The sequence below is a fragment of the Manacus candei genome, unplaced genomic scaffold (genome assembly GCF_025592945.1).
Source record: "Manacus candei isolate 608988 ecotype Guabito, Panama unplaced genomic scaffold, ASM2559294v1 h1tg000003l, whole genome shotgun sequence".
Taxonomy (NCBI): Eukaryota; Metazoa; Chordata; class Aves; order Passeriformes; family Pipridae; genus Manacus; species Manacus candei.
This window is the reverse complement of record NW_026138051.1, coordinates 5,942,214-5,959,295: the sequence shown is the minus strand read 5'-3', so window position 1 is coordinate 5,959,295 and position 17,082 is coordinate 5,942,214. Positions and strand designations below refer to the sequence as shown.

At 44.0% G+C, this 17,082-nt stretch overlaps 2 protein-coding genes across 9 annotated transcripts in view; one reads left to right on the top strand and one right to left on the bottom strand.

Moving 5' to 3' along the window:
- Nucleotides 1–17,082, top strand: part of RNF128 (ring finger protein 128) — a 316,984-nt gene that overhangs the window by 91,185 nt on the left and 208,717 nt on the right. The gene's annotated exons all lie outside the window — the stretch shown is intronic.
- PASD1 (PAS domain containing repressor 1) overlaps nt 1–17,082 on the bottom strand; it is a 98,452-nt gene that overhangs the window by 16,692 nt on the left and 64,678 nt on the right. For 4 of the 8 annotated variants that reach the window (XM_051787071.1, XM_051787061.1, XM_051787043.1 and 1 more), the window contains exons 2-10: nt 9,220–9,311; nt 7,677–7,733; nt 6,655–6,809; nt 5,825–5,916; nt 3,885–3,974; nt 2,991–3,111; nt 1,862–1,975; nt 1,078–1,196; nt 205–287 (exon numbers count right to left, since the gene is read on the bottom strand). In XM_051787071.1, the coding sequence (XP_051643031.1) occupies nt 205–287; nt 1,078–1,196; nt 1,862–1,975; nt 2,991–3,111; nt 3,885–3,974; nt 5,825–5,916; nt 6,655–6,809; nt 7,677–7,708 (806 nt within the window). In that variant the 5' untranslated portion in view covers nt 7,709–7,733; nt 9,220–9,311. Of the gene's footprint in view, nt 1–204; nt 288–1,077; nt 1,197–1,861; nt 1,976–2,990; nt 3,112–3,884; nt 3,975–5,824; nt 5,917–6,654; nt 6,810–7,676; nt 7,734–9,219; nt 13,389–17,082 lie in introns of those variants that run through there. The other 4 variants (XM_051787091.1, XM_051787052.1, XM_051787081.1 and 1 more) reach the window with 4 other exon arrangements.

The window sequence follows — 17,082 nt, the reverse complement described above, 5'->3', positions numbered from 1 at the left end:
ATTTTTTACGGTTTCTTACCTGCCTAAAATATGGAAAAGAGTGAAGCACTTAAGGATGCCTAGTAAGTTCACAATAGTGTTTCTTACTCAGTCTCACCTAATTAGAACTATTCCACTTGGGATCTCTGGCAATAGCTACACAAAGTTTCCTATTTTTAAACTGCAGTTTATTTATTCTTCAGTGACTAAACCCAAATCTCTTACCTGTGGTCCAAGAATAAAAACTTCCATTCTAAACTATGCCTCGACGTGAATTCTTCACATGGCTCTTCAACGTTGCAGAGCTCCTGCAACACAGTTGGCACATTGAGACATTTAATTCTATGAAATGACAAAAGGAGCCTGCTATCAAGACCAAGGATACATCTTGTTGATATAATAAACCACAGCAAAAATGCAGTGCTTATAAAGCACTTGACTTATTTTCCTCTAAGGAACGTATACACCTTGTTTTATCGATGCATGAAGTGATGAAAAGTGGTTGAATAATTTACCCTGAGCTGAATTTCAGAGCTAGGATAAATAGTCCAAGGGTCTCATCTTGCACTCTGTAGGCAAAATTTCCCAGCTTTTTGCAAATATTGGTATGTGAATATGGATATTTAAGTGGCTAACGTCCCCCTTGAGCAAGCAGCACCTACGGTCGTTATCCCTGTCATCACTGCACTGCACCACGGGACACTTACTCAACCATGAGACACGGTTTCAACCATGAAACACTGTTTTAAGGTGCAAGTGGCTTCCTTACACCAAGGGTGGTGGGATGCATGCCTTTGAAGGCTGCAAATTCCCAAGTGGTGTAGCTGGTCACCTTGTCCTGGTGCTTCCCGGGCTGCCCGCGCTGGGACAGCCCATCACACAACCTCTTCTCGCTTTATACCTCCTCTTTCCAAAATACACACTTATGTCATCTCCCACTCCCAAACGCAGCGGTGTCCTCTCTTCTTTACTAACACCCTGCACAAGCACTCAGTGCTGCTCCCTGAGAGGCTGCCTCAGCACGGCTCCCACTTGCCCACCGAGCCGGGCACCGGCTGAGCCCCAGGCAGGGTGGAGGTGCAGGCACAGAGGTCTCACCTTTAAGAACTGCGGTGTGACAAGACGAACAGTCGCTACGAGGCAAATCTGCTCCTCCGTGGCTGACCTGAAAGCTCGTGCAATAGCTGACTCAAAGCCATTACAGGAGGGTGTAGGCACTAGACACAACCAGACAATTTATTTAAGAAGATGAGGAAGGAGAGCTTTTTTTTCATGTTAAGACAGGTACAGTGACTGATGACACCCCAGCAACCAACTCCTCCTACCCACAAAGTGATGCCACACTGATACACGTTGACGTTATTTAAAGCATGACCCTTTAGGCTCCAAGTTACACAGTTGTAACCACCTATCCCTGGCTTGCAGGGGAGCTTCATAAGACAGCTCTGAGCAGCTCGCAGTGTGCAGCTGCAGTCTCCCTGTCAGCCTTTCTCCAGGTCAAAATTTGCAAGATTCAGGATTTTACAGGTATATCAAACTATTTAATCTTTGTAAAGTGTCATTTCACTGACACGAGTGAAACAGAATAGCATATTTTACCGCTTATTTGAATAAGTAGGCTGCTTTACAATTGGCAGTGGGTCAAATGGAGGTGTTATCAGTCTGGTATCAGCTTTAGGCACAGCATGCAGGAGAGTGCACTCTTCTGAACAACAGCCTCACCACCACTTTCGTACGAAAAAAATATTCAATATATCCACAGCTCATTCCATCCCTGACAATTACAGGGCATTTTCAGCTGAACAAGGTCTTTAGGATGCTACAGATAAGGACACAATTTAAATGAAAGAGGTGAAGAAGGTAGGCTGGAGCAGTAACTTACCATGAGTAAAATATTTAAAATCCACTACAAATTTCACATATTCATACATCAGGGGTTCATTTGGATCTAAACTGCCTCTTGCTAAATGGCAGCAAAACTCTATTTGTTTTTCTGCTGAAATGAGAGAAAGAGAGGGAGACACAGGCAATGTTACTAGAAGTCTGTACTTTAACACACTCACATACTGAATTTATCAGGTGCTTACACCAACCCTGTGCTGTGGTATTTGAGCACACCCTTCTGAGATGCTCTTGAAACCCGACAATAAACATATAAATACTAGGAGCAATTATCAGCTGGTTCTGTTTGAGGAAATGTATTCTCACCCTTTCTCAAATGGCTTTGCTCCAGTACTCCAGGAGTGAAGCCCTGGCTATACCGATCAGGGGGATTTTCCCCTGACTTCATAGTTTGCAGAATTTCACACATGACATTGCAGTACTCTGCTCTGGCACTGCTCAGTAGGGCCCAGATCCAAAGGGCACTGAACTCACCCTAAGCCTCTCCATTAGCAGTGGAGGGCACCGTGCCAAGCTCTCATCCAGTTTTCTGCCCCAAGTCTGAACTCTATGGATTAGACCACGCGGCCTTCAGCCAGAGGGAAACCACCCTCAGGGCAGAGCACCATCAGCACAAGGGCTGCTCAGCTCCCACTGATGCTCACAGGGCAGCAGGGAGGGGAGGCCAGTGCTGCTCAGTCATGGTGAACCCACTGGGAAAGAGGGAAGCCAACATAGCCTTGGTAAAACGTGGATGATAGAAAGATGCTGCTGCCTGTTCTGGTGCTGGGGACATTTTCTAGGAGAAAGAGACATTCTGGGGGTGGGACAGCAGCCAGCAATACAGATCTGGATGGACTGTTCAGGTAGGAGGAAAAACATGTAATGCGGGCAACTTCACTGTCCTACGGGACAAAGCAGACAGTAAAACAAAGACTGCCCAAATCAAAGAGCAAGTATTGGGAACACACAGGAACATTAGATGATGTGATGCACTAAAACCCACAAATGCAGTAAAACAGCAGTGGCAGGCAGAAGAATTAAATAGCTGGAGAACCCTGTGCAGGCTCCCCTGGGAGCTGTTCGCCTTTGGCAAACTTCCCTGACTGACAGACAGGAGCAGAGCTTACCATTTAGAAAATCAGTTGCAACAGGATCTGTCATGAGCACATGTGGAGAAAGGAGCTTGTACACTTCACTCTGTTCCCGCTCAGGCAGAAAGTTTAATATATTTTGGTCCACCAAATCTGACTGATACAAAAGAATGCTTTGTCATGTTCAGCAGTACAGCCTGACACAACCACACACCTTTTCATCCCGCAGCAGAGCACAGACACTGCCAATCTAGCTGATGCCTAAGACAAGGAAGCCCAGTCAATCTGCAGATGGATCTAGGGCAGAACACAGCCCTTAGGTTATTTTACCCCAGGGTTACTATCTATTTGCAGAACGTTGAACAAGTCCCAGAGTTTGCCCCCTCAGTTCAGGGAGATGTAAGTAGGAGAAGAAACCCTGGTACCACAGGAATGTAACATGATGATAAGTCTCATTTCAAAATGAAAATGTGAAACATTTTCCTTTGGAAGCATGACAGAAGTGAGACAGCTCCTCCTCACATCCTCCATTTGTCTTCTAGGCTGAACATCTGGCAAAATCATCTTGACCTGCAAGTGATTCAATGCTGATCAACCCACACATCCTGACTAAAGGGGTTCTACCAAAATGTCAGCACGGATTTGTTCTTTGCACACCAGGACATTCACCTACCCATGTGCTTAAATCTGCCCTCTTATATAGCATTGTTGGTGCCTCATGCTTGGCACCAGATTAAGAGATTTGAGGGGTCAAGCTGAAATTTATGCACCTAACAGCTAACTGGTTTCTAGAAATTCTCCCAGAAAGCTCTGAGGCCACACATTTGTTACTGAAGACTATGGGCTAGAAGTAGGAAAACCCAGTGTCATTAGAAGAGCATAGATTCAGTCCTGAAATAATGAGCCTCATATTGAGTGGTCAGAACTTACCGGTAAGTGTCCGAGCAGAGACGAAACACTATCAGATACATAAATAATAATCCCATCAGTGGTAAGAGCAATGAGAAAGCCATCCAGTGCCTAATGATAATAGGCAGACAAAAAAGAAAAAAAAAAAGAATTATGAAAGGTAGCAACTTAGAATATAATAGGCTAATTGATTCTTTAGTGATGCTTCCAACAGCCTAAACTTAGCAGAAATTAATCACGGAAATGATAGTTCAATGTGGAAAACCAAAAATTATACATGCTGTCTAATTCAACATTCTTTTTATATTCTTATTTGCTCATTATTCTTAAATTGACTTGTATTTTTCACCCAGTGAGCATTTATTTAACATGCAGCAAAACAGTGATGCTTAGAATTTCAACACCCACACAGTCCCAGTGACTTCAGTCACTTCATTATGTGTTCTGAGTTACACAACAGTTAACAAACTCAGTGCGTAAGGAGATGGTAGATATCATCATGGCAAACCCAGCACTGTGGATGGATGGATGGATGGATGGATGGATGGATGGATGGATGGATGGATGGATGGATAAGCAGAGATGGAAAAATGATACAATGATTTATTTTTAGCAATTTATGGACAATATGGAGAAGATTTAAAGCATTATTTATTTTGATTAAAGTACTGATTTTTAAGGCTAGTGACAAAACAATTTTAAGGCTTGTTTTGTTTCCCCTTTCATGTTCACAGTGGTTTCTGTCCCAGAGTCAAAGCTCTCTGTCCCTTTTAAGTCACTGCCTGTGCTTTCCTCCTCGAGTGTTCTCCCTATTCTTCACAACATCTCCTTGTACCATTTACTCAGTGTCTGTCCCTATTCTTCTCTAACATCAAGATCTGGGAGGTTTAATAGCTGGTCAGCACCGTGCACAAAGCCAGCTCTTCTGAAGACATAGTTAGGCTGCTCTGCAGATTAGATACAGGGAGCCAAAGATGCAGCACTCATCATCTCTCCCACCTCACTGCCTTTGCTCAAAATAAGTCCTCTCTGGGAAAAAAAACACTGATTTTAAGCAAACTGCTTAAATGGCAAAGTCTAACAAAGTCCAGCAAGTCAGCAGTTATTGAAGGGCTCGCTCTCCCCGCCACTTCCCATCTAAGGGGGGAATTTGTTTTGATTCAGCTGGAACAAGCTAGCTTGTTTGGTGAGAGAGATTCCCAGAAAAAATGAACAGACTCTTCCAGGGAGGTGAGTCATGACATCCCGATGAAAAGGAGTAACTAAGACACTGCAGCACCTCCCAGCTCAGCCCAGCATACACCCTTATTTTGGTGGGGCAAAGAGCAGCAGCTGCCCACACAGGGCAGATGTCCTCGCCAGAGGAGCACGAGCACAGACCCAGAGTCATGGCCTTAAGAAAGGAAGAATGTAGGCTTGTGGGGTGTTTCTAGACCAGTGAAGCATTTTAGAGGTGGGAGTATCAGAGCTGTTCTCCTGAATGCACTGAAAGGCAATCCAAGCACAAGAGACAGCACTCACATCACAAGTACAGCAGCGCACAGCAAGCAGCTGCAGAGGCAGCAGAGCGATGCTGCCTGGCTAATGGGATGTGGGAGGAAGAGAGCTGCTCTGCTTTTTCAGGTCCTTTCAAGTTTTCCCTAAAACTGCTAGCTCCAGCAGCTCTTCTGAGAAGGGAAATTCTCTTTTCCCTCTCTCACCAGGTCAAAACTGGGCCAAATCAGTCTCCATTCCTAAATGAAAAGCTGTTTATCTTTCAGGGGAAGCAATCATATTTTTAATTCTGTGTCTGCAAAGCACATTTAGCACACTGGTCTCTGTCAGATTTGTATTGTATGTGCCAGCAAGAGTAGAAATCATTAGCATTGGGACCTACAGGTGAAAAAGAACTGTACGTCTCTGAACTACTCCACTGAACTGATTACTTCTCACTAATCTATGCAGCTTTAATTTCTTCTTACCTCTAACATCAACTGGGTGAACTCCTCGTTGCTAAGAAATGAAGGCTTCCAGTCTTGTCTAATCTCACAGGCTTCTGTCTGTGCTGTGATTTCTTAAAGAGAAAACATCAAAAAAGCAACATGAGTCATGCTACTTAGATTTTTTTTTCCTTTTCAAGTAACACTAGATTTCTTTAAAGAGGGCTTTCAGAGGAATCATCCACAGATCATTCTTCACACAAATCCTTCTTGCATGCAACACTCATCTTCTATGTCATCATGATACAAATACATTAGAAATCAAGAAAGGGAAAGGGAAATGGAGATATTTTGGGTGGTCTGAAGATATCCTTCCAAAATTATGGTCAGAGGGCTAATTTCAGAGTGGTAGAGCATTCCTGTGAGCAGAAGGTGTCTGTGACTCTGGAGCTGTTTCAGTAAGGCTCTCGGGAGTGCCCAGGCAGCAGGAAAGGCTGCACTCAGTCATCTCCTAATCCAGGAGACCTGGGAGCATGGCTTAGAAAACCCTTTCCCCTTGCTTTTGTAGTGGGTGCTGTTCCTCAGTTTTTCCTCCCTCATGCTCTGTTTGAGAGTGTACAAAGCAGGCCAAGGGATGTGGAGGCCAGTGAGGGAAATGATGTCTCTCCATTAAAGAGTATCTTTTCAAATCTGTCTATATTTAACTGGTCAGCACTCTAGCCCATTTCCTGAGGCCAACTTCTGTGCCTTACTCTGCCCCTCACTTAGGCTCATGCCCTCTCTGGAGGTCTGAGGTGCTTGGGAAAAAGAGTTTTCGATTTCTGAGTGGACACTGTCTGCTGGGCAGATGCAGAGCCAGCACCCTCCAGTACCTTTCTGCTTCTGTAGGAAGTCGATGGTCCTCTGCAGTATTGTGGACTTGTCCATCTTGAGAGGGTGGCCATGGCCCTGCAGCATCGTGCAAAGCTCTTTAATGAGGACATTGAACTGGTCTCTCCTCTTCTTTTCAGATTTGTTGCGTGATGCCCTGAGCGACAGAAACATAAATGCCACTAAGCAGAATGAAAGACCTGTGGCTCAAACCAGGATGAGGTAAACTGCCCTGTCCCAGCAGAACACTGTGTTGGGAGTCTAACTGCAGAACCACAGACTAGTTTCCAGCTCACATTAATACAATTTAAGAATGTTTCATTAGGGTTTTCCCCTCCATTAAAAACAATAAACGAGGAAGCAAATCCATTCAGTTTCTTCCAAAATGTTCTTTCCAATACTCATATCTGAGAAAATCCTATTTTCATACAACATTTTCCATGAGTAATTAATTTGCTTTACGAGTGTATTCATGATGATACATACTTCCTGTGATCTAGACTGAGTGTGGTATGCAGAAAGCATTTCCATTCATATTCAGGTTGGCATTTGGAGATTCTCAGATCCAGCATTTATGTTCACAGCCATCTCTGTTTTGGCACTTGTGTATGATGACTAATTAGAACTAAGCCAAATGCTTCTCTGATGGGAAACTAACTCATACCCATGCTAAAGCAGGACCGCTCTCTAAGTTTCATGGGGAACTCTACCCCAGCTGGGCAATGCTGCTTGATGCCAATAAAATCTCAGGTCAGAAGTCCTGCATCAAGATAATAAATAGCCATGGGATGAGATCCTGAGGGCACAACAATGTAATTTAAGGACCACTCAGCCGATTAACTCATGGTAGGAGTGGTCAAACACTATGAGAAGCCTGAAAATGGTGACTTCATTATGTTGCTTGTGGTCCTCTATACACACAGTGTAAACTGCATGGGGGCTTTGACATCAGCACTGTCAAGTACTTTGTCAAGCACTGAACACAGCGTTTACAGTTCTCCTCCAGGCGTGAATCCTGACATACCTCTTTGCCCTGTCCTTCTCATCTTCATCCATCAGTTCGTTTACACAACACAGGGCTCTGGAAGGAAAAGACAGAAGTACTTACTCAAACATATTTCCTGATCTTTCTAAGAATGTCAAAATATGGAGCTTACTGGTTTGTACTTTAAGACCTCCTGGATGTTTCAATCTTCCCTTTCCCAAACTTCACTCTTGTTATGTACTTCCTTGCTCGCTCAGTCAGCTACTGAGGCTTGAGAAGTGAAACCGTTGCTACACGCCCATACAACTACAATAACCATGACTTTAGAGGGAAAGAGCTGAAAGCCAGCAGCCCTTCAGCCTGCCTTTGTACTCCCCTCTGCACCAGGATAGGGAATCCTGCCGAAGCACTTAACTCTGCGCAGCAGCCAGCATCTTCCCTGCAAATGTGAGAGCTGATTTGACACTGTCTGTACCAGGTAGCACCTCGCCTGGCCCTGTTTTGGGCAATCACAGGCTGCCAATTGATTTTGAGCACTGCGCTGCTTGAAATACATCTGAGATTTCTTTCCCAGTGGAAGGACATAGAAGAAAGAAAGAAACTGTGCTAATCCCCTAAAGGATTAGTATTAGGCAACAGCAGGCTACTATCAGGATATCTAAGAGATGATATGATAGACAGGTTCATCCAAAGCATCCTGCAGCCAATGGCTGCCGCTTGCACTGGTGGACTTGCCCCACATCATCAGAGCTGTGTCCCAGTACTGGGGTTCATACCCAAGACTTCAAATTAGAATTTCCTCACCTGGCACTAAACAAAGAAAAGAAGGGAATGTGACCTGGGTTCCCTGGGTTCTATATACTCCTGCATCAGAACAGCCACTGCGTGCTGCTGCCTTCGTCTTACCTGTTCTTGCAGCACAGGTAAGGAGAACAGTTGGCAACAACTCCCAGTAAGGACACAGTACTCTCGAGCCCCATCAAATGATGGAAAATTCAACACAAGGGTAACTTCTTCACTGGTGCCTTGCTTTCTGTGAATCAGATGGGCTAAATCCAAGGGATGGGAAGCCAGGCGGGTGCAGGTGAGACAGTTGCCATCACTTCACGCTGCATCGCCCGGGTCAGCTCTGCTGGATTTTACCTCCCTCAGACACCTCCAAAAAGGAAACCGCACCCCTAACCAGCATCAGTGCCAATCTACCTCCACCTCTAGCGAGCACTCTTGCTACAAAACCCTCCCACATTGCCCAGCACCCAAGGGGCATCTTTCAACAGGTACATCCAAAAGATTTTTTCTGTTTTGAGACTACTCCAAGCTCAAAGAACTTGGTGGCTATAAAAGTAGCACAAAATAAAACCACCCACAACTGACAGGACGTCAAAGATGCTGCTCATAGCAAAAGCTACACATTTTTATCTTTCCTTGCCTGCTCCAGGGCAAAGATCTCCCTCCCTGAAGACAACCTGGGCAGAAGAAACTGTATGAATTCTTTTGTTCCAAAATATGAATGCACTCCATGGGAAGGGAGTGGTTCTTACTGCTTGAGTCACCAAAAGCTACAAGCCAAATTAGAAGTTACCTGTTCTATTCCTCAGATTCATCAGTCCAGACTGACAGAGTGGGATTAGCACTTCTTATCACCATGTAAATAGAGACGGAGAAAAATTAATCCTGGAATGAAAAGCAAGTCCAGTTAAAACATGGTTGCAGGCAAGACAGACTAGAGAGCAGCAATCACTTCAGTCTCAGAAAAGTCTACCACCACAAACTAGAAACATGCTCAATATGACTGATGAAAGCTCAGCAAAGCCTCCAGCAATGGGAACTGGACCAAGTTCTCGGGCTCCTGGCTCTGTGGGCACTACTGCTGCCACAGGAGCAGCCTGGGAAAGCCAATGTGACCTCTCATGTCCAAAAAGCCATGTGTCTCAGCAGGGTGGTGGAATAGCCCTACTAGCTTGGAGCCACTAAGGATTGATTGGACTTCTTCCAAAGTATGACAGTTTACCTGGTATGTGTGCTGTGAAAACCAGAAAGTATGATCTGTACCTCATCTATCCAATCGTGCAACCAAAACCTCCTTTGAGACAAACATGACCAGCGAAAGTCAGTGCAAGCCCCAACCACCCACCAGTGGATTGACCTAAGGCCTCCCATTAAGATTTGCCGCTGATGGGACACACAAAATCTCCTTTTCATTTGGGATTTAAATGCTTACCAACGCACACCCTGAACTCCTGGCCATACCCACACCACAGGACTGCCCCCTCGGAAACCATCACTGTCAAAACTTGTTTGGCTTCAGATGAGCTTCACTCTCAGGAAGGACACGAACACAACCAGACTGTCCATGGCTGGCAGTAATACCTCCCACAGCAGCCAAGTGCTGGGCTTCCAAGTTTAACAAGCTGCTAATGACCCTGAAGGGCCTCCCCACTCTGAGCCCAGGTTCATGGTTGTTTCTCCTGTTACCATTAGTTCCAACATCAGCTCAGGACACTGCAAAAAGCTCGCTGCCACTACCAGGGGTTGCATACTTGTAACTGTGGTGAACAAAGAAACATATCCCTCATTTGGATCATCTAAAGTACTAGCAGGAGCTTGTTTGTTTCTCCAGCTAGTGAAAACACCTCAAAGGAAAGGGCACACAAGAAGCTGGCTGGAAAACTGCTACAAGGGACACACGTCAGGCGAGCACGCTGGAGAGGGCAGCCAGGACAGGGTGGGGGCATTGTGTGGCTGAAGCTAAAAACCATGAGCAACACAGATCCCGAACAGTGATATGGTGACAGGACTTGCAGGGGAGGCTTAGGTGAGTAACTCAAGAAAACAGGCCAAATTCCTGCTCACGGCTGATAAATGAAATTATGTCAGTCCATGTGCTCAAAAAAAAAAATTGGCTCAGATAAAGTGATACAGTCACTATAAACTGTAATATGGAAGTTACTGCAAGAGGCTTGAACCTTCTGACACAGCAGAAGTATAAGGGTAACATATAAAATATCTGATGTGCTTCAGTGGTAAGCGAACCAGTAAAAAATGGAGTTGGGATGAAGGGATTATTTTCAGTTTGGAATATGAACTTCCAGGGAAAATATCACACAACTCCTGACACCCTCAGTGAAGCTGCAACTGATAACAACACCTGCGTAGCAAGTTTAAACTTAGTGGATCTGCTCTGCTTCTGTTCTCTCAGCGGTTGTACGCTAGTCAAGTTACACGCTTTTCTTCCAGTTCAAAGGGAGCGTGTGATCTTATTTGTTACCCTATTTAGCTACTGCAGAGCTGAGGTGCTTATCACAGACCCTGCTGCTCATCCGTCAGGGCTGTTCTATCACAACCATACAGCTGTTTCTCCTCTAGAAGAACGATCCCTACAGAAATTTTGGTGACCTGTGACAAGTTCAGAGATACGCAGGTATAAAGAAAACTCTTTTAAAAGCAATGGGTTAAATTGTGAAAAAAAACGCTTGTGGATACACAAACAGACCTACCACAATTTTTCAGGGAATGTTCTTTGTATCCAGACTTAAGCATGCAAAAATTCAGCCAAAGAAAAGGATTCTTCCCGACCTTGGAGGGTAAAGCTTTATGTAGAAACTTTGCCCACAGGCTGTCTAACAACTGAAAACTCCTGGGAAGCCTGGTGGGTTTTCTGCCTCATTCACATGGTTGGCCTGCCAGCCAGCTTGAACAGCAGCGAGTTGAGGGAAGTTGTTTGGTCACTGAGAGAGTCAACACTCCAGTTAGTGCTCACTGAGTCTAAACTGGGAAATGAAGCCCAGCTTCTCCCATCTCCAGCAGCAGCAATCACACCCCTCTGCAGGAAGGCTGGTGTGAGCTGCTGGGGTGGGGGGATGAGGCTTCCTAATGCATGTGAGCGATGCCCTTGGACAACACCAGACTTCGAGGCGCTAACAGAACAAATGGCCACAAAAGAATTCACAGGCCCAAACACAAAGAAAAGCTTTTTGCATGATGCAGCAGGATGGTGAGCTAGAAAAAGTCTTAGTAGAAGACACCTAAGGACAGAATATTCTTAATCGGATTAAGCACTTCAGGACTACATTTAGCTAAGTGCTTTTTGTCTTGTTATGAGACAGAGCTAAATATAGTAACCAGAATACTTAAGAATAGTTTCATAAGGGTTGTACACACTCCTCAGCCAGATAAGGCACTTAGCACTACTGACAGCAGTATGTCTGCAGGTTAAGAGTGTTTTAAATAGCTCCAGATAGAATCTCTTTGACCTTAACTGTATTAACCAGAGGGATCAAAATTTATTTATTGCCTCCTGAAAATCCTCTCCCTCCCTTAGACAGAGGGATTCCTGAACTCTGTGGGCAGGTAAAGAGGAAACTAGTCCATGTTGCTGGCATCATTTCTCACCCCATCTACAATAGGTGAGGATCAGCTTTCTCACAAAGCAATGCAGACCCATCATGTTTAATGCCCTCTGTAAAAGGAAAAGATTTTTTTTCTTTCTTTGTACAGGGAGTCTCAAAAAACCTTCATAGCATTTTAAGGGCATGCCATGTTTTAGACTTTTCAAATAACACAGTATTTGAAGTTGTTTCCAGGGTTACAGAAAGGGTAATGTAGCCAAATGACAGCCTTAACAAGACAAATGGACTTCACAAACACACAGCTAATAGTTAAAGCATTACTCCATGCTATCTGCAATATTCTGGCCCATTTTTTACTGAAGAGAGAATGGAAGGGGGAATTTTAAAAAAAATTCTTTGTTTTGCAGAACTATCTGACTTCAGGAGTTATCTAAAACTGCAAACTTCTGACTAAAGAAAATGTTTATTTATTGACTTGCTGCAAATCATCAAAATATTAACATTACCTTAGGATAACTCTTAATGGGACATAACATTAGTAAGAATTATGTCCTGAAACTAACGGTTCCTATGAATGTTTCATTATAGATTTAATTTTAATTATTTGGCTTTGTCACTAATGGCAAGGCAAAGATCATTCTGCCTGTGATGCTGCCCATCTCTTCATGATCAGCAATGAATAAAGCTTTCATGGGTCAACTAAAAAGGGTCCCTGAATCCAGATGATTGGATTGCTTTTTCCAACTATAACAACTCACTGAAATGAAAAACACTCACTATGCATAAAACCTTTGTTTTGCTTGTATTTAAATTTTCACAGAATTTTGCATTTCAGTAACATACAGCAGTTAGGGACTTTTCAAATCTATAATGTAGGAAATATTTTAATTATGGAAATGTGCTGTGATAATTATTTCCACAGATTTTACATGCAATGAATTCATCAGAGAGCTCTCAATTACAAGATGCAGCACTGTGTGGCACAATGCAGTCATAAATAAGAGAGTTAATGCATTCTCCAACAATATGATTTATATGTCAGTATGCCAATGTTTCATTCTCCCTGAGGCAACAGGAGGGCATGACTGTTGTTGGCAGCTAAACAGCTGATTTTGTTTTTAAAAGACAGAATTTAACCTCTTCAGTAAACTGCTACTGATTCAACAACAAGATGCTTATGCAAATGGCATTTGAAAAACCAAACAGTGCAGCTGAATCTTTACGGCTGTTTAGCACAGAAAGGATCAGCACCTCTGCTGATGCCCAGGAGCATCGAATCCCTGGCCCTGGTCCTGTGCCACCCACTGCTGGGCACTGTCCTGTCACACAGAGCACGGAGGAAAGCCAAGGCAGCGGCTCTCACAGCCCTCCTCTGCAAAGGCATTTCTCTTACTCTGAGCAGTGTCAACGACAAACTTACCCACACTCCCGACAAATGTTTGTCCTGGTGCCACAGGAGTGGGCAATAGCAGTAGTAGCTGCTCGGCACAGCTGTGACATTCCCCTCCACCAGAGAATCCCACAGGGTACGGCCTCACCACAGCTCTGTCACAGCTCGGTGTGAAAGCACCAGGCAGACAAGCAAAGACTAAAACAGGTGTGGCAGTTGCGTATCTGCGTTATTTGATCTGCTTGCTTAATTTTTTCTGCTTGCATTTCACCCTCTACTTTCCTTTGCCATGCCTTGCCTTCTGTTGTTCTTCACTCTTTCTTGCCCTTCTTCCACTTATCTCCCTTACTTAACATCTATTGGACTGCAATTCAGAGAATTGGATATCCTTGAATGTGGTTTCTCTCCATCTTGTTGTTTCTTATATCACCTCCCTTCATCTTTCCACTGCTTTTTCTTCTCCGCGTTCTTCACTTTCCTCTTCTCAAAAGAGAAAGAACTGTTACAAAGATCTCAGTTTTGACAATCACTCAGCCCTTTCACTGTGGGAACTTGGCTTGCCCAGGTCTGAGGCACACATGACTGCCAAGCTCTGTTTAGGGACGCGCTGCCTCAGGGATCGTGCTGGTGGGGATCCGATGGGTGTTGGCTCCCATGCCACACTGGCCTCAGGAGCACTGGGTCCTGTCCTGCCTGATAGCTCCCAATCCCAGTTTCAGACCCTCTTTTCAGGAACTGGGATCTCCCTCAGTTCAGTAGTAGTGTTGTGCAGCTCCAAACTTTACAGAAACACCACCCTACACCCACACCATGGGATGGCTGAGGGAAGTGGTCCAGCACAGCACACCCATCCGTGGCAGCTAACACATCCTGTCAGTCTTTTGGGGTGTCACAGCACACACAGACATGCCATGACTGTACTTATATTTTCACACAGCATCTCTGTTTACTGGAACATAGGTGATGGTGGTCAATTGGTGAGGGAACCAAATGTTCTGTGTTCCCCCTTTGTCAACCTGTCAGAAATGGACTTTTTGTGCCACTATTGTAACTACTGCATCTCAACACACTCACTTATCTACAGCCTACTCTCCCCTGGCTTATTGAGCTCTAAATTTAGCTTGTTACCTGTGACAGATTTATGACTACATTCATTATAACAGTAACAGCTTCAGACAGAAGCTAAGAAGTGCCCAAAGAAAATGGATTATACAAAACAATTACGCCATAAAAAAAGACTGTATCGGAACACTGAGATTCAGCACAGAAGTGAAACGAAAGATAGAGGGAGGAACAATGGTGATGTGTTGGGTTTTTGTTGGTTTTGGTTTTTTGTCTTTTTTTTTAACCAGTATATGGTGTTTCTGACAAAAGAATGGCAGAAAAACATTAAGAACTAACAGACACTTGAAAAGAAAAGATGAGTGTAACACTTTGTTCTCTAGGATTTTTGTCAGATCCTGGAGAAAATAGCTGGCCAAGTTTGTTCTGTTCTAGCAAATTACTGAACCTTGCAGAGTAAAGAGACAACACTGTACAATATTATTTATAATGTCTCTGGGGTTTCTGTAACAAGAAGAGCATGCATCTAATTAATTCTACCAATTTGTCTAATAGCCCCTTAAAATTCTCAAAGCATGGCAAAATGCAGAACTGCTGATTCACCACCCTAAGCAGTAGAAAACTATACTTCTCCCGGCACAAGGAGGGTACGATAAAAACACATATGCAAATAATACTTCCCCTGCAGTCTTGGATGAATACCTGCATACATTTGTGGCTATCCAGTTACTACAGGAAAGGTAAATGTGTGTTCTAGTATGAAATTATGATATCCAACCTATAAACAATTCTTTTAACACACCTGACTCAGACACAGAGCCAAATAATCCTCAAATAATAACACCACTTTCCCTCCTGTAGGATGGGAGCAAAGACAGTTGTCCACAGTTAATCCTTCAGCAGCAGTTGACATGTGTATTTTCATGGCACTACTTCCAGGAAAGGTACACAGAGATAAAGAGAAGACAGGAATATTGAAAGCAAATGGTCAAAAGTCTTTTGAACAGAATGTTCTCCAAAATTTCCAGCTCTCAAAGCTCTGCTTCTGTGTGCAAATGCATGTGTGTGTGGGTGAGTGCATAGACACATAAATATAAACACCTTTTACTTCAGAGCAATTTGCAAAAAAATACTGAGAGCAATTTCTGCCCAGGAAAGCAGTGGTGACATTCAGGATGACTCCTGCAGTGCTCACCTCCTGGTGCTGAGAGTTAAGTAACCATTCCTGTTGGGTGCATGGGGAGGGAGGTGAGCAGAGCTCCCTCACTCCTGCCTCAGGCCACTTCCTATCATACTCACTTCTCTGGCAAATCACAAAGGAGCAGGGGGTGTGGGAAGGTTAACCCAGCAGATTTTGGCAATGAAAATAGAGGCTTAACAAGCTAAAAAATCCCTCCCAAAGCTATTGGTTCTGCAGCTTAAGCAATTTGAACAGCATCCGATCATAAACCTGGTGTTGAAATTCCAGCTCATTTCAGGGTTTCATTCGGAATAGTTTTAACACCACCAGAGCAAACCAGATAGGAACATTTTTAAAAGAAGCCAACACTCTGCTATGTCAGCAGAGTTATCTCCTGCCTGTGAAGAGCGTGCTGGGCACCCGAACACCTCCTGCTCTGTTTCCAGGGATCACCAGCTGGAGCGTCTCCCTGGGAGGTGCTGTGCGTTACTCCCACCAAGAGGACACAGTTTGCATCAACTGCATTGATGGCATTAAGTGAGGTCATCCTGTCCTTTTTTGGGTTTGGATTTTGTTTTGGCAACTATGTAGATACTAGGACAAACACGTCAAAGCTGCCTTTTTGGATGTGTTACCCTGAAATCCCTCTTGTAATTTCTCTTCTCTTCTATTTACTCATCCTAAGCAGAGAACTACAGAAAGTCTGTGTGTCATTAAACTGCCTGCTTTTGTGCCTTATGCTCTCCCTGTGCACAGAATAAATGTAATCATTAGATAGCGAAGAAAATCAGCTAATTAAACTAAATACGTTCTTGTCTACTCTTCTCACTAAGAGAACACCCCAGCAACTACCAGTTCATTGAAAGAGGCAATAGTAGCATTCATGTCTTCAGCTGTTCTCTTTTTCTCCTAAAACAATACATTTTTGCTTTGTTTCTTTGCCTTTCTCTGTTTTGTATATAAAATGCATTTCAGATGCTCAAGGACAGCACAGATGAGAAGATGAGCACTTGTGCTTTGTGTTTGCTTGTGCTGGAGGTTGAACTCATACTGCAAATATAAACATTAAGGCCTGAAGGCTGCTTGCCTTGCACAGTAAAAGCAGGGGTCAGGAGTGAGTGGGTCCTAGGTGGTTCCAGGACCACACTTCCAAAGTGCTCTGCTACAGAAGAGGAATAACACTGTATATAACTTGACTTCACATTCCATCTCCTCCCGGGTTGCAGGACCAGCAGATGGTGGGAGCTATTTATGGACTGGAGGATTTTCTTTCAAACTTGAACATCTTCTGTCTACAATCATTACTCCCTGGCTATCACCCTATAAATATGCTATGGCTCACTCCAAAGCCCGATAGCAACCACAGTCGATCTTGGAGTCAGGATGCACCCGTGGAAGAGATGTACTTATCACCCATATAAGTAAGAAGAGTGTAGCAGCTCCATAGCCCATTTCATGAAAGGA